Consider the following 26,496-nt stretch of genomic DNA (forward strand, 5'->3'; position numbering starts at 1 on the left):
TCAGAATCAGGCAAGGCCTGTCAATATCATGGCTGAAGGTTCAAACAGGAGAGAATATACAGCAGCTTCATCAAAAATGAGAATGGACACAGGTAGGATCACAAAACTACAAATATAATTTCTATCCTGTCTACAGCTCAAACAGGAAGAGGGAACAGGACAGGGACTGAGTGGAAAGTGGGGGAGAGTGACCATTTAGAGTAGGATTATCCAAGCTTCGGACCGAGGGGGCCGGGTGTGACCCGCAAAGCTCCTCTACGCGGCACCGGAGACAGTTTCTAAATTGTTGTAAAACAGCTGAGTTTCAATTCAGGATTCTGCTTGGAGCTGATCCTCCAATCAGAGGTAATTTCTCTCTCCCATTGCTGCTGATTTGTCGACTATTGACTGTGAATGAGAGAAACAAACCACGATTGGTGGCACAGTGAACAGTGTGCTGAAGGCTGGTGTGAGAAAAGCAAAAGCATCTCTGGGTGGGACAAACTGCAGTGGGGCTGGATCTCCCCAACATTCGCTGCGAATAGAGCGATTAGTGAGTGGGAGTGAGGCACTGAGTGGAGGGGTGTGGGGTGGGGGATGTGTGGGAGTGAGCGACTGAGGGGGGGATGTGTGGGGGTGCGTGGGCGAGGCAGTAAGGGGCTTGGGTGTGTGCATGGGTGAGGGGCACTTGGGGCTCGGTGGCTGGGACTGCAGGGAGGGGGCCTGACAGTTGGGACTGCAGTGGGAGGGCTGTGCGAGTGGGATGTGGGGTGGGGATCAGAGGCTTGGTGGGTGGGAGTGCAGTGGCGGGCGCTGCGTGTGTGGGACTGTGGGTGGGGGGAGGGTCAGGGTCTGGTTGGGTGGAACTGCAAGGGGTGGCTGCGTGGGTGTTTGGGATTGCGGGGTGGGACTGGGGCATGGGGCTGGGTGGGTGGTGCTGTGGGAGTGGGCAGGGTGGGTGGGGCTGGATGGGTGGTGCTGTGGGTGAGAGGGACTGGGGGGTGCTTACCACTTAGCATCTCATGAATGCGTATAGTCTTCTTTGTATTATATGGGGAAGGACTGCTTCAGTATTGGAATAGTTATGAGATCAAATGAACATTGTGCAATCAGTCAGCATCCCCACTTCTGGCCTTCTGATGAAAGGAAGTCTTTAATGAAGCAAATGAAAATGTTTGGGCCTCGCACATCACTGAAGAACTCTTGGAGCTGAGATGGTTGGCGCCCAACCACCACAACAATTGTTGTTAGGTGTGACTCCAGCCGGTGGAAAGATTTCCCTGATTCCCACTGATTTCAGTTCTACCCGGACTCCCTAATGTCACAATTGGTCAAATATTCCCGTGATGTCAAAGACAGTTAGATCAGCTCACATCTCGCATAACTTACAGAAGAGAGTTCCTGTGTGGGAAATCTTCTCCTAATTTCACTCTTGAAAGTCAATCTCTGGAATTCTCTGCTCCAAAGGTGGATGGAGACTGGATCATGCGAAATATTTAAAGCAGAGGTAGATAAATATTTGATCGATGGATGAATGCAGGGCAATGGGGAAATGGCACAGGAAAGGAGTTGAGGCCGGCATCGATTAGCGATGATTGTACTGAATGGCGGGGCAGGCTTGAAGGAACTGGTGGCCTACTCATGCTTTCATTTCTTGTGGGTTTTCATGTTGTGAAAGGGCGCCTTATTTTAACTATGCCGCCTCGTACTCGAGCCTAAATCGAGGCGGAATCCTACATTCAGGCGGTGTAGGCTGAAAATTTAAGTGTCTGCCTTCATGCGACAGGGAATTTTCTGAACAATGTAATGGTCACAGGACCATAAAGTGGGTCAGGGCAAGACTTAAGCTGCCATCAAGAAGGATGTCCTGGCTCTGAGTTATCCAGCTGATCAAATAGCATGCAGCATTTGTGCTATACAATGCCAAGGAATGATGATTTCTAACAAGAGAGAATCTAACCATCTGCGGCTGACAGTCAGTTCAGCATTGCCATCACTGAATTGGCCATTCTTGACATTCTGGAGATTGTTTTTGACCAGGGTAATCAAACATCCAGATTTTCTGCACTGTCCTATTTTTGAGCCCTGTATCTCTGGGTTGTCTCCTGCCAGGATGCTTGTTGTCCTGAAATTTTGTGTTTCCAATTCTGCACATGCGCTGTGTGTATTCGCAAAGGCACAGCCTTTCTGGCTCTGACCCGTCACGAAGCAACCTGCTGCAAACTCCTCTGCCCCAGCAGTTACATGCTTGGTAGCCGCTCACCTGCCCATTCCAATGCCAGAGGTATTTCCTTACCTAAGAGTTGTTCACCGTGACTTTAACCTGAAACTGAACTGGGTTAGCCATATCAATACAGGAGCACGTCAGATGCGAGGCATTCTTTGGAGAGTAAGTCATCTCCTGTCTCCCCAAAGTCTACAATGTACAAGGCACAAATGGAAAATTTGCAATTTGTCTACTGTGGTTCCATGAACACTCAAAGCTCTACATCACCCAGGACAAAGTAGCTCAATTGATTGACACCACCCATCCACCACCTCATTCTCTTTGCCACCGATGAAAGTGATAGCAATATGCATCATTTACAGGATGCATTTCAGCACCTTACCAAGGCTCCTTCAACAACACTTTCCAAACCCGAGACCTCTGCCACCCTAGAAGGCCAAGGGCAGCAGATACATGGGGATACCATCATCTGTAAGTTGCCCTTTAATCCACACACCATTCTTACTTGAACAATATTGCTGCTTCACTTTTCCTGTATAGAAGTCTTGGTGTTCCCTTCCCAGCAGTACTGAGTGTATACGCACCATGCAAATTGCAGCAGTTCAGAATGGTGTCTCAGCAGCTTTCCAATAACAATTAAGGATTCACAACAAATCCCGGCCTTGCCTGGAACCCTCACACCCACTGACCAATGTAAAAAATGTTGATTTTATATTTGAAATTGATGGACTCTTGTTAACCAAGGGTGAGAATGGATTTAGGACAAAGGTGATTATAGTCAGGTCAAATATGCTTTCACTGAATGTTTGTGTTCCCAGAAGGTGTTTGATAATGTGGCTCACAGGAGGCTTTAGTTGCTCTCTGTAAAGGGAAGTGTAACAACATTAATATGAATTCATTGACAGAAATGTGTTTATTTTACTCCATTTGTGTTTACAGATCCAAACTCCACAATTCCTCAGCTCCTGACAAAGAGTGATGATTATCAACTCTTCAAATTGACAAAATTCTACCGGGACAGACTAGAACAGGCAATGGAAGGAGGAGTGGATGGAGTCAGCTTATCGTTAACGTATGAGAGGATTTTCACTGGACAGGAGCATCGGGTAAGAGGGAGGGACCCAGGATAGAACAAAGAACAGTACAGCACAGGAATAGACCCTTCGGCCCTCCAAGCCTGCGCAGACCATGATGCCTGCCTAAACTAAAACCATATGCACTTACAGAGTCCGTATCCTTCCATTCCCATCCAATTCATGTTTTCATCCAGATGGCCTTTAAATGCCGCTTTCGTACCTCCTCCCATCACCGCCCCACCCCCTGGGCAGCACGTTCCAGACATTCACCACCATCTGTGTAAAAAAAAACTTCCCTCGCACATCTACTCTGAACATCTCCCTATACACCTTAATCCGGTGTCCCAAGTACTTGACTTTTCGACCTGAGGAAAGAGCATCTGACTATACACTCTGTCAATGCCACTCATAATCTTGTAAACTTCGATCAGGTCACTCCTCAACCTCTGTCATGCCAATGAGAGCAAACCGGGTTCATAGCTAATACCCTCCAGACCAGGCAACATCCTGGTAAACCTCTTCTCTACCCTCTCCAACACATCCACATCCTTCTGGTACTTTGGTGATCAGAATTATACACAATATTCTAAATGAGGCCTAACTGAGGTTCTGTACAGCTGCAGTATGAACTGTCAATTTCTAAACTCAATGCCCTGACTGATGAAGGCAAGCATGCCGTATGCTTCTTGACTACGTTTCCACTTTAAGTGATCGGTGGACATGTTCGCCCAGATCTCTCTCCCTGTCAATACTCCTAAGGATTCTACCATTTACTAAATAATTCCTACATGCTGTATCTTCCAAAATGCATTACCTCATATTTGTCCGGAATAAACTCCATCTGCCATTTCTCCACCCAAGTCTCCAACCGGTCTATATTCATAGAATGATTTATAGAATCCCTGCAATACAGAAGGAGGCCAATCGGCCTATCGAGTCTGGACCGACCACAATCCCACCCAGGCCTTATTCCCGTAACCCCATATGTTTACTTTGCTATTCCCCCTGACACTCGGTTCAATTTTAGCATGGCCAATCAACCTAACCCGCACAACGTTGGACTGTGGGAGGAAACCGGAGCACCCGGAGGAAACCCACGCAGACACAGGGAGGAAGTGAAAACTCCACACAGACAGTGACCCAGGCCAGAATCGAACCTGGCTCCCTGGCGCTGTGAGGCAGCAGCAATATTCTATTTTAAATGAGTTAATGAATTTGAAACTTTCCTTTGTAAACTCCAGTCTGAAATTCTCCATTGCTCTGACTCTGCACAGCCACTTCTTCAGACTCCCACTTGCAGCTGAACATGTTTATCTCTCAACTATCTAACTCACCAATCCTCCTTACTGAGCTTTTATGCCAGAAATAAATTGACAAATAACATTCTGTTTCTGACACTTGAGTTAATGAGTAGAAATGATTAAATGATTAGATTTTTCACCATTATTATTGCTTCATTCTCCTGACATAAATCAAGAGTCGGTGTTTGGGTTAGTCAAAAGTTTATTCATCAGCTAATTTTCATTTTAGGATTTCCATTCTTCTATTTAAATAACGTAATAATCAGAAGCATCCTATCCTTGCTCCCTGAGTTCTTACTCGCCACTGTATTATTTACATACAGAGAACAGGAGTGGGCTGTTCCACTCCTCTGTTTAACATCATTGTGGCCGATTTCATAGTGAGTTCAAATCTGCATCTTGCCGATCCCTTATAAACTATCACCACCTTGTTTACCAAGTGTCCATCTACCTCCGTCTTAGAATTAGTCCATGGCCTTTTCAGGAAGAGAGTTCCAAAGACTTATGACCTCCTCAGAGAAACAAACTACCTCATCACCTCCGGATTTCGGAGTAAATCACAAAGTGATGCAGCAGGAATTGAGAGAAAGAAATGGATCATATTGTCAATCAGTAACCAACCAGATGTCATGTTGGACTCTGAAGGGCAGACAACTAATTACATTAAAATACTGCAGATTCTCAGTGATCCCTCACTCTCCTTGAAATATATTTTTGATTCGAGTTTAGTTGATTCTCATTTCTTAATCGTTAATGACTGGAATGAGATGTGAAGAGAATTTTCAGTCCATGTTTATTGTGGATCAGGACCCGGCCCAGTGACTGATTTCTGAGCTGAAAACAACTGGGAAATCCCATCACTGAGCAGATTCCATCTCATTCTCAGTGTTTACCTTTCACTCTGCGTCTCATTATTCTTCATCACTATTCTTCATAGAAAGTCACTGAGCTCGTGGATAAGGGAAACCGGGCGGACAGTTCCAAACTTCTTCTCAATCTGGTGATGGAAAAAGGATCTCGGGCTAGAAGGGTGATGTGGGAATCCTTTGTCAGAATGCGTCACGGAGTCCCAAAGCTGGATAAAATACTGAAAGAAATACAGGAGCTTGGTACGGTAAAATCACAGTGAATTCAATTTCACATTTAAACACTGCCGATATCACTGATTTGATTTCATGAATTATTTAAACAGGTTCTGATGCATTCGATGAGATGAACTTTGCACAAGATTTATCTGAATTGCCCAGTCACCTGAAAGGTAAGAGAGGAAATTGAGATTGTAAACGATTTCACTTCTGAGAATCAGAATGATTAATTACCGCCTTTGTTTAGGAGGTAGTCAAAAACCTGAGAATCAGAAAGATAAAGGCTGGGGTAACAGGGCTGAACATGATTGGGGTTTGTCATTGATCCTCAACTATGCAGAGATTCAAATTACAATTCATCGCATTTTTCTTGCATTCTGTTAATGTGTTGCCATTGCATCTTTTCACTTAATCAGCTGCTCATTTCTAGTATTTCTGATGTCTTATACACTTCACAGAATCCTGCTACAATATGAATCTCATACAAACCTATGTGTGTGCATGAATGGTCTGGATGGCAGTGAAGAGTAGAGCCTTGCTCCAGAAGTTAAGGTTTGTCTACACTGGGGTGGCACGGTGACAAAGTGGTTAGCTCTGCTGCCTCAGAGTGCCAGGGACCTGGGTTCAATTCCGGCCTCGGGCGACTGTCTGTGTGGAGTTTACACGTTCTCCACGTGTCTGTGTCGAACACCTTTGGGTCCTCCGGTTTTCTCTCTCAGTCCACAGATGCGCAGGTTAGGTGGATTGGCCGTAGTTAATGTGTCGCGTTCCGGGGACAGGGAGGGAGGGATACGTAGGCCTTGGTAAGATGCATTATTGGAGAGTCGGTGCAGACTTGATCGGCCGAATTCTGCACTGATGGGATTCTATGGTTCCATGGAAATCATTCGAAACAAACACAAACCAAAATACTGAGCAAAAAAATCCCAGAAGGTCAATCAAACAAAGATAACAAGGGTTCAGGCATCATGGCGAATGATATCTTTCACTGGTGCCTCCCAGTCCAAATTCTGCCACGAACAATGACCATGCAATCTTCTTGTAGCAGCAAAAATAGAAACGCCTCGAGTTTAAATGGAAAAATGCTGTGTTTAATATTCCCCTCGAATCCCTCAGCTGACTGTATCCAATCGTGTAGATCACGTTGCCCCATTGTTCCTCATATGCACTTCTCTTCCACATGATGCAGTCTCTGTGCCAGAGAGGATTCGACTGGCTCCCTCTTTAGAGTCGCCACAGCTACTCGAAACACCTTACAGAGGCTCATAGTTCTCTGGAGATAACGAAACGCTGAACATCCACTCTATTCCTGCATTTACATAATTCAAACATGTGCTATCTGATCCCACACAATTTGAAGACTGGAATCATCTATCAATAGTAATTCTGCACTCACTCAGATATTGACTCGACCTCTTTCAATTAGAGTTTGTATCAGTACTTCAAAATAAATAAACCATGGTCCTTGATGTTTTCCATGTAGCTGAGCTTCTCAAAGCTGTTAATCACTTTTGTAGCTTGCTTCTGTGAGTTTTTGACTCTATGTTGGGGGGTAACCACAGCTGTGCACACTATCCAGTTGTGATGTGAGCAGGAAAGTGTGCAGGCAAAATCATGTCGTAGAAATATCGAAAGTAGGAGCAGGAGTAGATCATTCGGCCCTTCGAACCTGCTTATATAGACGATCTGGAGGAGGGGACTGAGTGTAGGGTAACAAGGTTTGCAGACGACACAAAGATAAGTGGAAAATTGAATCATGTGGAGGGCGTAGAAGGTCTGCAGAGAGGTTTGGACAGGCTGAGTGAGTGGGCGAGGATCTGGCAGATGGAGTATAATGTTAACAAATGCGAGGTTATTCAATTTGGAAGAAATAATAGCAAATCGGATTATTATCTAAATGGAAAGAAATTACAACATGCTGCTGTGCAGAGGGGCCTGGGGGTCCTTGTGCATGAGACGCAAAAACCCAGTCTGCAGGTACAACAGGTGATCAAGAAGGCAAATGGGATGTTGGCCTATATCGCAAGGGGGATAGAATATAAAAGCAGAGATGTCTTGCTGCATCTGTACAGGCCATTGGTGAGGCCGCAGCTGGAATACTGTGTGCAGTATTGGTCCCCTTATTTGCGGAAGGATATATTGGCCTTGGAGGGAGTGCAGAGAAGGTTCACCAGGTTGATACCAGAGATGAGGGGTGTTGATTATGAGGAGAGACTCAGCAGATGGGGTTTGTATTCATTAGAAATTAGAAGGCTGAGGGGGGTCTTATAGAGACCTATAAGATAATGAAGGGGCTGGATAGGGTAGAGATGGAGAGATTCTTTCCACTTAGAAAGGAAACTAGAACTAGAGGGCACTGCCTCAAAATAAAGGGGGGGTCAGTTTAGGAAAGAGTTGAGGAGGAACTTCTTCGCTCAGAGGGTGGTGAATCTCTGGAATTCTCTGCCCACTGAAGTGGTGGAGGCTACCTCGTTGAATATGTTTAAATCACTGATAGATGGATTCCTGATCGGTAAGGGAATTAGGGGTTATAGGGATCAGGTGGGTAAGTGGAACTGATCCACTTCAGATCAGCCATGATCTTATTGAATGGTGGGGCAGGCTCGAGGGGCTTGATGGCCTACTCCTGCTCCTATTTCTTATGTTCTTATGTTCTTTACCATTCATTATGATCATGGTTGAACATTCAACTCATTAGCCTTATCCCTGCAAATTGTTTGAGCCCTTTAGCTCCTGGAGGTACAGCTAAGTCCTTCTTGAAAACATACAATGTTTTAGCTTCAATTGTTTTTTGTAATAGCCAATTTCATACGGTCATGACTCTTTGCATTTCTCTGCATTTCAGTCCAAAATAGTGTACCCTGTGACCTCAGACTGCGATCCCATTTCTGGAATTCCCCGCCATCGGGTACATACTACCTACATCCATCCTGTCTAGCCCTGTTAGAATTTAGGTTGCTATGAAATCCCCCCCTTATTCTTCTGAACTCCAGTGAATATAATCCTGATTGACTCAATCTTTCTTCATACATCAGTCCTGCCATCCCAGGAATCAGCCTGGTATACCTTCTCTGTGCCCTGGGATGGGCGGCGGTCGGTGGGGGCGGGGCCGGGGCAGCGGGCGTGGGGAACTCCCAGGAATCAGCCTGGTATACCTTCTCTGCACCCCCATTATAGCAAGAACAACCTTCCTCAGATGAGGAGTCCAAAATTGCATGTAATATCCAGGTGTAATCTCACAAAGTCCCTGTTGTTGCAACAAGACATCGCTGCTCCTGTACTCGAATCCTCTTGGCATGAAGCCCAACACACCACTTGCCTTTTTTACTGCCTTCTGCACCAGCATGTTTACCTTCAGTGACTGGTGAGCGATGACAGCCGGGTCTCGTTGCACATCTCCCTTAATCTATAGCCATTCAGATAGTAATCAGCCTTCCAGTTTTTTGCGACCAAAGTGGCTAAGTTCACACCGCATCTGCCATGCAGACACTTTGAGTCAGACACTTTAGGAACATTTAAGCGGTTATTGGATAGGCACATGGAGCACACCAGGATGGTAGGGAGTGGGATAGCGTGATCTTGGTTTCAGATGAAGGTCGGCACAACATCGTGGGCCGAAGGGCCTGTTCTGTGCTGTAATGTTCTATGTTCTATGCATTTCCCCACTTAATCAGCTTCTCCATATTACATGGAAGCATCTCTGCATCCTTCACACAGCTCACCCACCCGCCCAGTTTTGTGTAGTCTGCACATTTGGAGATATTAGATTTAGTTCCCTCATCTAAATCATTAATATATATCATGAATAAGTGATGTTGTAGTAATTGGTATCAGCCTTTTAATTGATCACAACTTTATCTTTCAAGGAACTAGACCAAGTCACGGAGTTCTCTTAAACAACTGTTTTAATCATCTACGTAGTGAAGTCTCTGGAAAGTCACAGGTCACAGTCTGTAACGAGCCAGAATACAGAATTCCTAAATACAGAAGCAATTATAGCCTCAAATTCAATTGCAGGTAATTAGCATACACCAATCACATTTTAGGAGCTACCTCAGTCCGCTCAGTTATTGATTGAGCTCATATCATTCAGATATTAAAACCAATCACAGTCCCCTTAAGCTACTCGTCTTGGTGCTTATCTGTGAAAACTTTTATAAGAACTTTTTTTTCATCGCAGCTTGGGTGACATTAACCATTTCATTGGTCTCCCAGCACCGATCCGTGCGGTATCCCAATAGTCAGTCTGCTATTTGGAAAAAGACCCAGTTATTGCTACTCTGTTTCCTGCCTGCCAGCTTATTTCCTGTCCATCATAATACACTGCTCCCAAATCAATGTATTGAGTTTTAGAGGCTCATCTCTTACCTGGGACCTTGTCAAAAGCCTTCTGAAAGTCCAAATAAATCACAAACATTTACTCACCTTCGTCACCTCTGCTAGTTGCTTCCTGGAAAAAATTCAAGTAGATTTGTCGAACAAGACTTCCATTTCATATATCCATGCTGACTGTCCAATCCTGCCACTGTCTTCAAGTGCTATTAATGAACTATAGCATTTTCCCCACTACCAATAGAATGTTCCAGAAAACTATTCCGTATACAATCCAGGAACTCCTACTCGACGTTATTGTGTTTGATTTCACTTGGCCAGTCTATATGGAGATTAGAATCACCCACAATTACTGATGTTCCTTCAGCATATGCGTCACTAATTTCCTTTTAAATACCATCCCCAACCTCACCACTACAGTTTGTGGGTCTATCTGCAACCCCCATTAAAGTTTTCATAAGTTCATAAGATATAGGAGCAGAGTTAGGCCATTCCGCCCATCCAGTAGACTCTAACGTTCCATCATGACTGATATGCTCCTTATCCTCATTTTCGTGCCTTCTTCCCATAATCCTTCAGCCCATTACCAATTAAAAATCTGTCTAACTCCTTAAATGTACTCACTGTCCCAGCGTCCACCGCACTTTCGGGTAGTGAATTCCACAGATTCACAACCCTTTGGGAGAAGTAGTTTCTCCTCAACTTTGTGTTAAATTTGCGACCCCTTATCCTAAGACTATGACCTCTCATCCTAGAATGCCCCACCAGCGGAAGCATCCGCTCCATGCCGACTTTATCAATACCTTTTATCATCTTAAACAGCTTCAATTTGATCTCCCCTCATTCTTATAAATTCCAGAGAGTACAGCTGAATCTATTTTAAATCTCTCTTCATACAACAAACCCCTCATCTCTGGAATTAATCTCATGAATCTCCTCTGAACTGCCTCAATGTCACGACATCTTTCCTCAAATAAGGGGACCAAAACTATGCACAATACTCCAGGTGCGGCGACACCAATGCCGTGCATAATTGCAACGACTTCCTTACCTTTATATTCTATTCCTGTAGATATAAATGCCGATGGTAGTCATGATGTGGAGATCCCGGCGTTGGACTGGGGTAAAAACAGTAAGAAGTTTAACAACACCAGGTTAAAGTCCAACAGGTTTATTTGGTAGCAAAAGCCACACAAGCTTTCGGAGCTCTAAGCCCCTTCTTCAGGTGAGTGGGAATTCTCTTCACAAACAGAGCATATAAAGACACAAACTCAATTTACATGAATAATGGTTGGAATGTGAATACATACAACTAATCAAGTCTTTAAGAAACAAAACAACGTGAGTGGAGAGAGCATCAAGACAGGCTAAAAAGATGTGTATTGTCTCCAGACAAGACAGCCAGTGAAACTCTGTGGGGGTTACAAATAGTGTGACATGAACCCAATATCCCGGTTGAGGCCGTCCTCGTGTGTGCGGAACTTGGCTATCAGTTTCTGCTCAGCGACTCTGCGCCATCATGTGTCGCGAAGGCCGCCTTGGAGAACGCTTACCCGAATATCAGAGGCCGAATGCCCATGACCGCTGAAGTGCTCCCCAACAGGAAGAGAACAGTCTTGCCTGGTAATTTTCGAGCGGTGTTCATTCATCCGTTGTTGCAGCGTCTGCATAGTTTCCCCAATGTACCATGCGTCGGGACATCCTTTCTTGCAGCGTGTCAGGTAGACAACTTTGGCCGAGTTGCAAGAGTATGTACCGTGTACCTGGTGGATGGTGTTCTCACGTGAGATGATGGCATCTGTGTCGATGATCCGGCAGGTCTTGCAGAGGTTGCTGTGGCAGGGTTGTGTGGTGTCATGGTCACTGTTCTCCTGAAGGCTGGATAGTTTGCTGCGGACAATGGTCTGTTTGAGGTTCTGCAGTTGTTTGAATGCGAGAAGTGGGGGTGTGGGGATGGCCTTGGCGAGATGTTCGTCTTCATCAATGACATGTTGAAGGCTCCGGAGGAGATGCCGTAGCTTCGCCGCTCAGGGGAAGTACTGCACAACGAAGGGTACTCTGTCCACTGTGTCCCGTGTTTGTCTTCTGAGGAGGTCGGTGCGGTTTTTCGCTGTGGCGCGTTGGAACTGTTGATCAATGAGTCGAGCGCCATATCCTGTTCTTATGAGGGCATCTTTCAGCGTCTGGAGGTGCCTGTTGCGATCCTCCTCATCCGAGCAGATCCTGTGTCAACGGAGGGCTTGTCCGTATGGGGATGGCTTCTTTAACGTGTTTAGGGTGGAAGCTGGAGAAGTGGAGCATCGTGAGGTTATCCGTGGGCTTGCGGTACAGTGAGGTGCTGAGGTGACCGTCCTTAATGGAGATGCGTGTGTCCAAGAATGCAACCCATTCCGGATAGTAGTCCATGGTGAGTCTGATGGTGGGATGGAACTTGTTGATGTCATCATAGAGTTGTTTCAGTGCTTGTACACCATGAGTCCAAAGGAAGAAAATGTCATCGATGTATCTAGTGTATAGCATCGGTTGAAGGTCCCGTGCGGTGAAGAAGTCTTGTTCGAACCTGTGCATGAAGATGTTGGCATATTGAGGTGCGAATTTGGTCCCCATGGCTGTTCCGTGTGTCTGGATGAAGAACTGGTTGTTGAAGGCCAAGTTCCGCACACACGAGGACGGCCTCAACCGGGATATTGGGTTCATGTCACACTATTTGTAACCCCCACAGAGTTTCACTGGCTGTCTTGTCTGGAGACAATACACATCTTTTTAGCCTGTCTTGATGCTCTCTCCACTCACGTTGTTTTGTTTCTTAAAGACTTGATTAGTTGTAAGTATTCGCATTCCAACCATTATTCATGTAAATTGAGTTTGTGTCTTTATATGCTTTGTTTGTGAAGAGAATTCCCACTCACCTGAAGAAGGGGCTTGGAGCTCCGAAAGCTTGTGTGGCTTTTGCTACCAAATAAACCTGTTGGACTTTAACCTGGTGTTGTTAAACTTCTTACGATATAAATGCCAACATCTCATTCGCTTTCTTTATTATCTGTTCTACCTGCATTGTAGTTTTCTGTGACTCAGATCCCTCTGCACCCGAGCACCCCGAAGTCTCTCCCCATTTAAATAATAAGTCGCCTTCCTATTTTTGTGACCAAAATGCATGACCTCACACTTATCCAAGTTAAACTTTTGTAACCTCTGAGCCTTTTCAGCACGACCCATGCGGATTACACATCATCAGAGCTAATATCCTACCTCATTATTTACCTAATTTCCTCTTTAACCAGCAAACCAGCTCTATCATCTTTTCCTTTTTGACTCTCCTTCCTAGATAGTGAACAGCACTGGATGTCCCATCGCTTGTCAATCTGCAGTCATTCCCGACGACATCACACCTGTTTGCATCTATTTGCACGATTAATTCATCCACTTTATTTCAAATTTTCTGTGCGTTAAAGCACAAAGTATTTTTGTCAATTGTCCCATTCCCACTGTGTGTTCATTTTGGCACTGTTTGATTTTGGCCCTTGATTTATCTGCCTATCACTTTTCTTAATCTCCCTTACTGTCTTTTTTTAACTTGTCCATGAAAAATGTTTGACTCTAGAACGTGGGAGGCAACGTATCATCCAGGAATTTTGTCTGTGACCACAGAAGGGCCTGTCTATTTCTCTTACAATTAAATCCCCGATAACAATTGCATTCCCATACTTTTTTCTCATCCTCTATGCAGCAGGGCCAACCCTGGTGCAACAGATTTGTCTGTTGCTGCTTTCCCCTAAGAGGTCATTTCCAAAGCGGTATACCTGATTTGCAGGGGAGTGGCTACAGGCGATTCCTGCACTGCCTGCCTCGTCCTCCTGATCTGCCTGGTCGTCACCCATTCCCTTCCTGCCTGTTGAGACTTAACTTGCGGTGTCACCACCTGTCCATAAGTGTAATCCTCAATACTTGTGGATGCTCCATAGTGTCCCAGCCGACCTCCAGCTCTAAAACATGGGCTTCCAGCAGCTGCAGCTGGAGACACTTGCTGCACACGTGGGCTTCCGACATGGAACACGAGGAGCACACCACAGCTTTGAGATCTCCTGCCATGACCTAGCCCTCTACCTTTTGAAAGATATCTAAAATGAAATAATATCAAATACTCTACATCGCTTCTTCCCGGTTCCTTGTTCCTGCATAATGGCACGGACAAACAAGAAACCACAAAATAAATACTTTAAAAACCATAAGTGATAAAACCAATAAAAACTTACCCGATCATACTTACCCAATCAGCTGCTTCCCCTGGCCCCGCACCATTTTTGAATCCTGATGTCAACACAGCATCTCCAAACTCCAAGCTAGTGTTCAAATTTCTCACTGCAGTCTTTGCTGTATATTTAATCTTCTCTTGATGCTGCTGACTATCTGTCTGAGTGACCCAGTGTCTTCCTCTCGCACTCTCCTCGAGGTGCTGCTGACTGTCTGTCCCAGTGTCCTACTCTCTCCCTCTTCTTTAGGTGCTGCTGACTGTCCCAGTATTCCAGTGTTCTCCCCTCTCACTCTCCTCTCGGTGCTGTTGAATGTCTGTGCCAGTGTCGTCCTCTAACGCTCTCCTCTAGGTTCTGTTGTCTGTCTCAGTATCCCAGTGTTCTCTTCTCACACTCTCTCCCCGAAGGGCTATTGAATGTCTGTCCCGGTGTCCTCTGCTCTCACTCTCCTATAGCTACTGCTTCTTTATCTAATATTGATTGGTTCTGTGAATGTAACCCAATGTCGTGTTACCTTTAGCTACAGATTCTCAACATTGATCACAGACCTCCAGTGATATGTGTATGCTGGCACTGAGGTCTATTTCTGTGTCTCAATATCTTTCGCGCAAAGAATCCGTCTGTTCAATATTGGCTCGACCACTATGTATGAGATACATCTATCTTAATACGTTGTTTTGCGAATCTGTGGAATTGGCGACCCTGAGGTGCTGGGGCAGTGAGTAAATTTAAGGAGGAATGAGACATATTTTTAATTGGTAATGGGGAGAAGGCTGGAAAATTGAGATAAGGAGCATTTCAGCCATGATCGAATGGCGAGGCAGACTAGATGGGCCGAATGGCCAATTCTACTCCTATATGTTATTAACTTATGAACAATGTGTGCCCACTGCTATCACAGATCTAAACTTTTCTTTATCTCACTGCCTTCTACCATGTAAACCATTGTATTGTTGGCATCTGCAAACTTACTGTAGACATCACGTTAATGCTGCAAGCTCCTAGTTCATATGTTAAACCTTGCTCAGCTCTTGAATATCAGACTGTGAGGAGTAGAGAGACCCGGGCTAACATTTTTAATAAAACTATGGAAGTGGAAATCTGTAAAAACAAAAAAAAAGTGTGATAGACTTAGTTTTGGCAGTACCTGGAGAAAGAACGATAGTTAACATTTTGAGTCCAATGTGACTGAGTTCTGAGGTACCGCCATATGGAATAAAAATGATAATTACTGTCTCCATGGATGCTGATCTTACCCAATATTTTCTGTTCAGATCATTTGTGACATGTCTTCAAGCCAAACTACATCTGGTCCACTAAGTTTTAGTTGCAATATTGAAGACGATTCCTGAAGCAGAGTTTCAAATTTCCACTGATATAACAACATTCTTTGGTGAGGAAACCTATCAACGGCTTTCTAAAAGTCTAGGGAGACAATGTCCACCGTATTTCCATCATTTATGATTCTACTCACTTCCTCAAACTCCAGCAAGTTGGACCTTTTTCAGTTCTTCTGTGAATTTCTAATGGTCTCTTCCCTTTCCCAGTGATCATAAGGAATACTTTATATTATCACTTGCAATGTCCACTTGGTAACGGACGTCTGGCTCGTCGACTTGCAGTTCCCGAGCTCTGATTTTCCCCACGTTAGGGCTAAATGTGGAAGTTTATTGTGAATTTCTAATGTTTCATAAAGAATATCTCTTATTATCCCTTCCAGTATCTTCCCAATAACAGTGGTCAGGCTGAGAGGCCTGTACTTCCGGGGCTCTGATTTGTTCCATTTTGAACTGCAGGGAAAATGGTAAAGAAATGAGGAACATTGGGGGCGATTCTCCCAAAAGGGTTCTATGTGCTGAATTGGCGGGAAACTGGTATAAATGACGATTGTTTTTTCAGTGGGAGTTCAAACTCTAATCTCCCACACAGTGTGCAATGCAGAGGTCAAAAGCGTGAATCTCATTAAAGGTTTAGGGGGTGGGGCCGATTCACACCAGAGGCTGACAGTGCCTGACCTCTGCGCATGCGCAGTGCCCCCGAGCTGTCAGCCTGCAGTTTGCTGGCCCGCCACGGGACCCTCGTAGTGCTGCCCCTTGGGTCCACCGCCCCTAACGGCCCCCCCAACTTCCCAGGCCAGCCCCGACCCTCTCCCGTCCCGGAGCACCGCGATCTTCTCCGGATCTCTCTCTCTCTCTCTTACCCCCCCCCCTCCCACCAATGGGAGGCAGACACCCTAGTCCCGCCCAGCAGATGCCCCCCACCACCAAAGAAAGCAGACACCCCGCCCATGGAGGCCACCTAGGCCCTGCCCCCTTGGCACTGCCCCATGCCTGGTTCTTAGTGCCAAGGTGCCCCATGGGCATGGGCACTTTGCCCATTAGGCAGTGCCGGGAGCATAGACTGGCCCTGCCACAGTGCCCATACCCAGGGGGGAACAACCTGAAGCCACCCAACCCCCTGAGGGGCCCCAATTGCACCCCTCCCTTCACTCCAGCGGGGTCTCCTGTTAGTTCCCTGAAACTGGGGAGCGAATCTGAACGGCGCCGGAGTGAAATTGCACTGACGAGAGTGGGAGATGTTGCGGGTTCGGAGGCTTCAGTCCTGGGCCCGCTAATAACTTTAAAATAAGGTTAAAATAGATTAAAATCTCGTACCAGTTGTTCCCACTGGTTTTCAGCGTGGTCCCCACCGTGCTGGATATCCGGCACTCGGAGATGCGTGCGCGTCGGGAATGCATGCTTGAATCCCACAAATCGGCCCACAAGCGATTCTTCCGGCCCGCCGCACTAAAAATTTAGAGCGTTGGGATGGGAGAATCGCCCCCAATAATCTTTCCCATATCACAGAACAGATTGAGAGGTCAGACAACCTTTGATAAAAATGATGATACTACAGGTGTTCACACAATTGAACATTAATCTGAAGAATGTCTCTGAGGAAAAGGGAATATTTAGGCTTATTACAAAATTACTGGTTAGTTTCCTAATGGTAGTTAAAGAGAGCACATTACTCTACTGAAAGGAAAATCCCTTAATTCAGGGTTTTCCTTCAAACCCAATGTATGAACGAAGATAAATACATTTTCCATTTCCCAAAACGAGGTGATAGGAAACAAGTAACATAATTAACCATGAATTATAATTATTGTTAAATAGTTCAAATGAACTGTGAATGTTTCCTGGTTTCATATTACACTTAGTAAAGTAGCTCCTTGTTCTTTTTCTTGTTGCCATCATGGCAGAATGGTTATCAAAACACAGTTAATGTATCTACATGTACAACTGTTGAAACATAGTTATTGATTACTGAAATACACTACATCAAAGGGGTGGGTATTCTTTGAGTTCTCTGTCTGAAGGCAGGTTTGAACCACGGCTGAATGATCTCTGGCACGGATAAGGCAAGGAGTGAGGTCCGGAATTTGCCCCAGATACAACGGGGATCGGACCCCATGCTGCTGACACAATATAGCCCACAATCTGACCAACTGAGCCAACCGGCTCCCCAGTAACATGGGTGACCAGGTTACAGCCTGATAGAATAGGAGAACTTTCCATGTTCAAAACTGTTGGAATTCCAATGCTCACACAGTATGAAAGGGAACCTGTTGAAGGAGGGATGCAGTCACAGTGAGACTCCTGAACAATTACAATCTCTCCATCTCCCATTCATATCCAATATCCCATTTACCATTTCTGCAGCAGATTGGGAACACCGACTAGTTCACAGACTAATGGACTAGAAAATCGTCTAACATGTAACCATGATCCTTGCAGACTCCCAGTGAGGTGTCTGTATTAAGGGCAGGCTGGAAAGCATTAACCATCAGAGAGGAAACATCACCTTCATAAAATGGACAAGTTATGGAAATATTAGAGTTAAGTCACGATCTGAAACTTTAATTGAAAATTGGTGCTTGGGAAGCGAGGTTTCCAATAACTTAATTTCAATTCCTGCACAAACCTTGACTGACACTGTAAAGTAAGTCTAACAATTCAGCAAAGATGGTATTTTAATGCAACTAACATTTTCTCTCTGTTCTAATTGAAGATCTCCAACAGAAACACAAGGAGACACTCCGGGTACAAACTGAAACACTGAGAGTGAACACTATCCTCATAAAGGAGAAGGTTAAGATTTTCCAGCTGGTTGATCGATACGCTGAGCTAACGGTTATTTCTACTGTTCGAGATCGGACACTTGTCGAACATGAACTGCTGGCAAGAGGCCGAGACCATGAAGAGTGGAGAGAGAAACATCTCCGGAGAGAACTGGAAAAAATCCGAACTGATCAATTGTTTCAGAGCAGCTTTTCCCAGAGAAAATCCAAATCTGGGAATTCAGCAGCAGTGAGCGGAGTGCCGGGAATTGGAAAAACAACAATGGTACAAAAGATTGTTTATGACTGGGCCACTGGGAAAATATACCCACACTTTCAATTTGTTTTCAGTTTTAAATTCCGGGATTTAAACACTATTAACTGTAGAATAAACCTGAGGAATCTGATATTGGATCAGTATCCCTACTTTGGGAATATTCTGGGAGAGCTCTGGAGGAACCAAGAGGGATTGCTGTTTATATTCGATGGTTTGGATGAATTCAAGGACAGGATTGATTTTGCCGACAATCGGAGAAATACAGAACCTCAGTTCATGTGCACAGATCCTGAATGCTGGTGTGAAGTGTCTGACATTGTGTACAGTTTAATACAGCACAAGCTGCTCCCAGGATGTTCAGTGCTAGTGACCAGCCGCCCCACTGCATTACATTTATTGGAAAAGGCTGACGTCAGTGTCTGGGCTGAAATCCTGGGATTTGTTGGTGATGAACGGAAGGAATATTTCAACAAGTTTTTTGAAGATCAGACGGTGGCAGCAGCTGTTTTCAAACACGTGGAGGAGAACGAGATCCTGTACACCATGTGTTACAACCCTTCCTACTGCTGGATCCTCGGTCTGTCACTGGGTCCCTTCTTTACACAAAGAGACAGGAAACAGCAACAAGTTCCCAAGACCATCACCCAACTATATTCCTACTATATTTACAACATTCTGAAAAACCATGGCCGAGAGATTGAAAACCCCCGTGATGTGTTACTAAAGCTTGGTGAGATGGCCTACACAGGAGTCTCCGAGAATAAGATTGTGTTTAGAAATGGAGATTTGATTGAGTACAATCTACACCCTTCCCAGTTCCTGTCTGGATTTCTGATGGAACTTTTAGAGAGAGATGTTTCTGCCCAGAGTGTGGTTTACACATTCCCACACCTCACCATCCAAGAGTTTGCAGCTGCACTCACACAATTCCTGACTCCAGATCCTGGGGAGATCGGGAAATTCCTCAATGAAGCCGACAGGATGGAAGATGGGCGATTTGAGATATTTCTCCGTTTTGTTGCTGGTCTGTCCTCCCCACAGTCAGCTCGACCCGTGGAGAAGTTTCTGGGTCCATTTCTTCATCAAACAACCTGCCGAGTGATTGCCTGGGTGAAGGAGAAAGTTGAAGGACAGAATGAAAACAGAAGATTTAGAATTGGGAAGAGGAAGCTCCTGAACACATTCCACTACCTGTTTGAGTCTCAGAATAAAGCACTGGCTCGGAACACAGTGGGATCTATGGAAAAACTTTCATTTGCCGGATTCGGACTGACCCCGATTGACTGTGCGGTCCTGTCTCATGTCATTGGACTCTGTGATACAATAAAACACCTCGATCTACAGAACTGCAACATTCAGTGTGAAGGCCTCCAGCAGCTGGGACGTGTTCTGCACAAGTGTCAGGAGTTGAGGTAACTGTTTGTTTGGTCTCGTCCCTGATATTTTCATTGAGAAGCTATTTCCTTTGTTCTAAATAAAGCAGAGACATGTTCAGTTGAGGAAATCAAGAGGGAAACAGTGTCCAATGGTCACAGAGAAAGTGCGGGAGAATGGCGCAAAGTCATAAAGCTCATTTGAGGGCAGCTGCAGACATGATGGGCCGATTGGCCTCCTTCTGAACCTGTAATAAATCTGATTCTCTGATAAAACTACAGCGGTTCAAGAAGGCAGATTCTCGTGGGCAAATCAGCATGGGCAATAAATGTTGGCATAACCAGCGATGACACATTCCTTGAGTGAATAAAAGCATTATTGGCATAAATTTTAAATAATTAGAGGTGCAAAGGCCTCCCTGCAAAATTTTTAAAAAAGGATATTTCACTCTCCCAACAGAAACCATCTGATTATGTATGATGCTGGAAAGAAATTTGTTTCTCTTGTGTTCAGTATAGCTTACAGTTTGTGGCTAATTATTGTCAGGATTATTTTCCTGCACGCTGCCTCTGTTATCTATTATAGTTGGTGTGTGTTATATCGGGACAGTGTTCCTTTATAAGTCATGTGATCACTGGTGACATCAGTCAGGGTCGCAGTGGCAGTTCAGTCTTGTATTAAACTTTACAGTGTGCAGTTCTGAAAATAAATCTCCCTGTTAGGTTACAGCAGCCCACGAGTTTTCTGTTCCATGGTTCTGACTGCAGTCTCATAAAAGGCCCAGAAGAAAATAGCCTCCACCTCAATTCCAGGCAGTGCATTCCAGACCTGAACCACTCACTGTGTTCAAAAGAATTGCTTTTTTCACACTATTTGCATCTTTTGCAAATCACTTTAAATCTTTTCTTGATCCTTGTCTGAGCAGCAACTTTTTTATTTGCTACCTGTTCTGTTCAGCACCATCCCTATTTTGGACATTTCTATCAAATCTCCTCTTCGCGTTCTTCCTTCCAAGGAGAACAACCTCTCCAATCGATCCTATGACTGAAGTTTCATATCCCTGAACCAATCTTGTAAACCTCTTCAGCACCCTGTCCGATGTGTTCTCAGACTTCCTAAAATATGACGCGCTGAACAGGGATCTAACTGATGTATTTTGCAGGTTCAGCACAGACTCTTTGCTCTATGCCCCTATTGACAATGTTACGATCCCATCTGACTACTGGACAGTCAGGGCTAAGAGCTGGCTCAGTAGATCATAACTTTTATTTATTTTTTTATTATTTAAAAATGTAGATGAACAGAATAACAAGGTAGTCGATTAACTTTTCACAAAAGACTAAAATCTTTGTTAAAAAATAACTATAATGCACCACTACTTCACCCCATGTAACTTCATAGATGTCTGCAGATCTGTAAGGATGTCACAAGTTAACAAATAGATCTTATGCTTTAATGTTCTCAGCAAGTACACAGTCAATGAAAACCAACAAGCCAGGTGTGGTCAGATACACCACACTGTGAAACTAATGGACAAATGCCACCCAAAGTAACTTCAGTGGATTCTTCTTCAAATCCTCCCAAGGTTTGTCACACTGTGAGAAATCTCGTCTCACTGGGACTCTTGCTTTCACACGAGTGTCTCTAAGCTTCACTCTAGAAAAAAAAACAGCTTTTGGAATCTTTTCACAAACAATGCTTTCTCTCAGATGTCTTCACCAAGGACCCCCCTTCAGTATTCAAAGTTTCCTTTCATTATTCCTTCATATTCAGCCATGCCAGCAGACATCGTTGTTTCATAGTCTGTATTAAGGTGTCATCAACTTTAGGATTATATCAGATGTCTGGGTTCTCGTGAGCAACCTTTAACATGTCTGCACCGAGCAGCTCTGTCTTTAACTGGGAGCTTCTCTCTGCTCCTCTGTTTAACTTCGGGAGCAGTAGCTTGTTCAGATTCAGGTTTTTTTGACACTTTGACTTCTGTCTTCCTGGCACTCCTCTTTTCCTCCTTGGTATCTGACGGCGACTTATCTTTTGGGACCTGCTTTCTGAATCCCTGCATTGCGCTGCCTCTACTGGCAGCCTCTGTGAACTCCATCTTGCTTCCTGGATTAACTGGTTGTAACTGAAACTCAGTGCTTCTATCATTCATTGTGGGCCTCTGAATAGAAGCAACCATTTCTTTAAACCTCCATAACTCTTACAACATCGTAAACCTTAAATTAAAATGCAGGGACAGTTTAAAGTGAAACCAAAAACCTGCAGGCAGGCAGATTTGTTTAACATGAAGTGAAATTAAAGTTTTAGCCATTTCTGAGCTCACAAGCACAGAAACACAAATTAAACTTAAACTCATGATTTATTTTCTAATGCCCACAAACGTAAATTATTTCATAACAGTAAAGCCGAAGATGCTGTATTCTTTATTAAGTGCTTCCTACAATTGCCCTGCGAACAGCAATGATCGATGCACATATACATCCAGTCTCTCTGTTCCTGCAATCCGTTAACAATTCTACCGATTATTTTATATTGCTTGCTCGTGTGCATGTTTCCTGAAAGTATCACCTCACAACGTGTCTGCATTGAACTTAATCTGTACCCTCGACCATAGTCCGTTTTTCAGTCCAAGCTCTCCTCACAGTTTACGATGCCTCAAAGGTTTCTGTGATCAACAAACTTTGAAATGTTCCTCTACACTGCAAATACCCAGATCATTCATATATATCAGGGAAAAGCAAAGATCCCAATACTGACCTCTAGGGTTCTCCATTACCGACATCCTCCAGCCTTAAAAATATCCATTACTCATTGTTCATCCAATTTTGTATCCACGTTGCTACTTTCCCATTTATTTTATGAGCTTATACCACAAGTCTGTTGTGTCACTGCATCAGATGATTTTTTAATATCCATGTACACCACATCAACAGCAGAACCATCATTGAACCTTTCTGTTGCTTCCTCCAATTCACAGCAATATAAAGCCAGTCAAAAACTGCATTTTTTTAAACAACCAATGAATTTCGTTTCCTCTGTGTCACTATTAGATTCACCATTTCCTTTTTGAACTCAGCGTGGGCCGGCTCAGAGTAGCTGAATGATCAACTGACCCTCAGACCCTCAGCTAAGTTTCACACTACTTCTCAAGGCTGGAGCCGCAGACTTGACAAAATTGGATTGACCCACTCTTTTCAGTTGTGGTTACTACCTCCTGGCCCTCTCTTCATCCAGTCCAACAAACTGAGATAGCTGGGAATTAAACCTGTATCAACTGCTTGGAAAGCAACTATGCTCACTATTATATCACTGTCATTGCATTTTGTGACTCCTGTCATGTAGGTGCACCTACAGAGCTGTGAGAAAGAGAGTTCCAGAATTTTGACCCAGTCACTGTGAAGGAACGGTGATATATTTCCAAGCCAGGATGGTGTGTACCATGGAAGGAAACTTCCAGGTGGTGATGTTTCCATTCAGCTGCTGCCCTTGTCCTTAGGGATAGAAATCGCAAGTTTGGAAGGTGGTGTGTAACGAGCCATGGTGAATTGTTGCACTGCATCTTGTAGATGGTACACACTGCTAGCTCTGTACCTCTGTGGTGGATGGAATGAATGTTGAAGGTGATGGGTGGAGAACCAGTCAACAAGCAGAGTTATCCTGGATCGTGGCGAGCTTCCTGAATTTTGAGCTGCACTCATTTAGACAAGTGGATGATGTTCAATTAAATTCCTCACATGTGTCTTGTAGATGGTGGAAATATTTTGGGAAGTGAGGAGGTGAGTTATTCTGTGCAGAAATCTTTGCCTTTATTCTTCACTTATAGCTGCAGTATTCGGTGGCTAATCTGTTTCTGATCAATGGTAACAAACACCCAAGGTGTTGACAGTTGGGGATTCATGGGGATGATAATCCCATTGAATGTAAAGGGAAATGACTGTATTCTCTCTTGGTGAAGATAGTCATCGCCTGGCACTTGTCAGCCCTTCCCTTGTTCAAGCCTTGCTAAACATGGAAATGTTCTGCATCACTGTCTTGAGAAGATAGGAATGGTGCTGAACATTGTGCAGACATCAGCAAACATCTCCACTTCTAACCTGATGATGGAGGAAATGTAATTGATGAAGCAGCTGAAGATGGTTGGGCCGAGGGCAGTCCCCTGAGAAATTCCTGCTGTAATTTCCTGGAGATGAGATGACCTTCTGTTCACACACTCCAATAAACTGGGAAAGCAGGGAATTAAACCTGTATCAAATGCTTGGAGAGCAACTATGCTCGCAATTATATCACCAGCATTGCATTTAGGGACTCCTGTGGTGTAGGTGCACCCACTGTGCTGTAAGAAAGAGAGTTCCAGGATTTTGACCCAATCACTGTGAAGGAACGGTGATATTTGTCCAAGTCAGGATGGTGTGTACCTTGGAAGGAAACTTCCAGGTGGTGATGTTTCCATTCATCTGCTGCCCTTGTCCTTCTTGGGATAGAAATCGCCAGTTTGGAAGGTGCTGTGTAACGGGCCATGGTGCCTGTTGCACTGCATCTTATAGATGGTTCAACAACCAGAACTATCTTCCTTTGTGCTGGTCTTCCTCCAACCGGTAGAGAGTTTTTTTCCCCCCCATTTCCATTGACTTCAGTTTTTCTCGGGCTCCTTTTTGCTACATCTGGTCATACGTTGAATTGATGTCAAGGGCAGACACTCTCATCTCACATCCTGAGTTCAGCTCTGTTGTCCGTGTTTGCATCAAGGCTGTAATGAGGTAGGGGGCTGAGTGACCCTGAGTAAGCACAAGCTCAGAGTCAGATAGCAGGTCATTGCTAATTAAGTGCTACTTGATAGTCTCGATGACGCCTTCCATTACTCTGCTGATGATTGAGAGTAGACTGATGGGGTGGTAAATGGACAGATTGGATTTGTTCTCTCCTTTTTGTTTACGGTCAATTCTGGGCAATTTCCCACTATTTTGGGTAAACATCAGTGTTGTAGCTTCACTGGAACAGCTTGGCGAGGAACAGAGCAAATTCTGGAGCAGTAATCTTCAGTACAGTTACTGGAATATTGTCAAGATCAGTGGTCTTTGCAGTATCCATTATCTTGAGCTATTTCTTGACATCATGTGGAGTGAATGGAATGAGCTGATATCTCTGATGTTGGGGACCTCTGGATGGTTCAGCCACTGAAGTTAGTTACTAATATTTGAACCATATCTTTTGCACTGATGTGCCAGTCTCCTCCGTCATGAGGATGGGATATTTGTGGAGCCTCCTCCTTCTGTTGTTTCATCGTCCACTACCATTCACAACTAAATGTGGCAGGACTGCAGAGCTTGCATCTGAGCCGAGGAAACCAGAATTTCCTGCATGAGGAAACCTGCTGCTGAAAATTCTCCAGTCAGACTGTCATTGATATGAAACAGGATTTTCGGATAATCCTTTTTCTATGTGAGGATCTACCGGGAAGAGAGAACTCCCGGTAATTCCCGGAGATAGAACACGAGTCATACCTGCAGAAAAAGTAGAGCCCGTTTACTGTGGAATGTAGCGGGAGACACCCCTCCCCTATAAACTAATCAAACAGATATATTTCAACTTTCTAATGGGAGAATAATCTTTCCGTGTATCAAATCTAGGGGATGGATCTTAAAGCAACAGTTAGCACAGTTTCACAGTTTAACTCAGCCTGAGACATTATACAGATGTTATAATGTCAATAGTTAAGAAGCACAGGGTATCCCGAGCGATCCACTCTCACAGCTTTATCATTTAGCTCTCAGTAAAATGTACAATTCTCAGAAAATCCTGGATTTATGGAACAGCAGAAATGATTTGAATTTCCGGAAACTTAGCAGGTTCAGTGAGATTCAGGAGGGTAATTCTGAGGATCAGGAAACAAAACCAGAATGTGGGACATGTTTAAAAATTACTTGCTTGTTCACAGGATGTGTGCATCACCTACTCAAGGGGCCTTTAGCAGTGGGAAATAAATGCTGATCCAGCCAGCAACACCCATATCCCATGGACAATTAAACAAAATATACATTTTGAGAGGTGTAAAAGTGGTTTCCCCCAGTAGGGAAACCAATGAGAGTGAATTGATCATCATTTTTCAATGCTGCCTTTTCAATTATTGCCTTTTCCATTCAACAGAAAGGGTTTGATATTATCTGATTTAATATTGTCACATTTGTGAGTGCCAAAGCATACCGTACATAGGGAAGGAAAGGGTCCAGAATGTAGTGTTACCTTCACAGCTAGGGTGTAGAGAAAGATCAACTTGGGTGAGGTATCGTATCGTAACTTGAATCAGTTCACCACTGTTGCTAAGTTTCTGACACAAAAATAGATTCAGCTATTTTTTCTGCTGAACATTAATCTAAATTTAATGTGTTTCTCACTTTCTCCATTTGGTCTGGGTGGCAATAAAGTGGGAGATTCAGGAGTGAAACTATTGTCTGTGGCTCTGAGGAATCCAGAATGTAAAATACAGAAACTGAAGTAA

The 26,496-nt window shown here is 44.3% G+C and overlaps 1 protein-coding gene across 1 annotated transcript; it reads left to right on the forward strand.

Moving 5' to 3' along the window:
• LOC144486798 (NACHT, LRR and PYD domains-containing protein 3-like) lies at positions 1-26,496 on the forward strand. The gene is made up of 6 exons (XM_078204814.1): positions 1-92; positions 3,146-3,312; positions 5,521-5,692; positions 5,776-5,841; positions 18,301-20,037; positions 26,405-26,496. Exons 1-6 carry the CDS (start codon positions 29-31, stop codon positions 26,494-26,496), a joined length of 2,298 nt encoding a protein of 765 aa, XP_078060940.1. The 5' UTR covers positions 1-28.

The sequence above is a fragment of the Mustelus asterias genome, unplaced genomic scaffold (genome assembly GCF_964213995.1).
Source record: "Mustelus asterias unplaced genomic scaffold, sMusAst1.hap1.1 HAP1_SCAFFOLD_463, whole genome shotgun sequence".
In the NCBI taxonomy this organism is placed as follows: domain Eukaryota; kingdom Metazoa; phylum Chordata; class Chondrichthyes; order Carcharhiniformes; family Triakidae; genus Mustelus; species Mustelus asterias.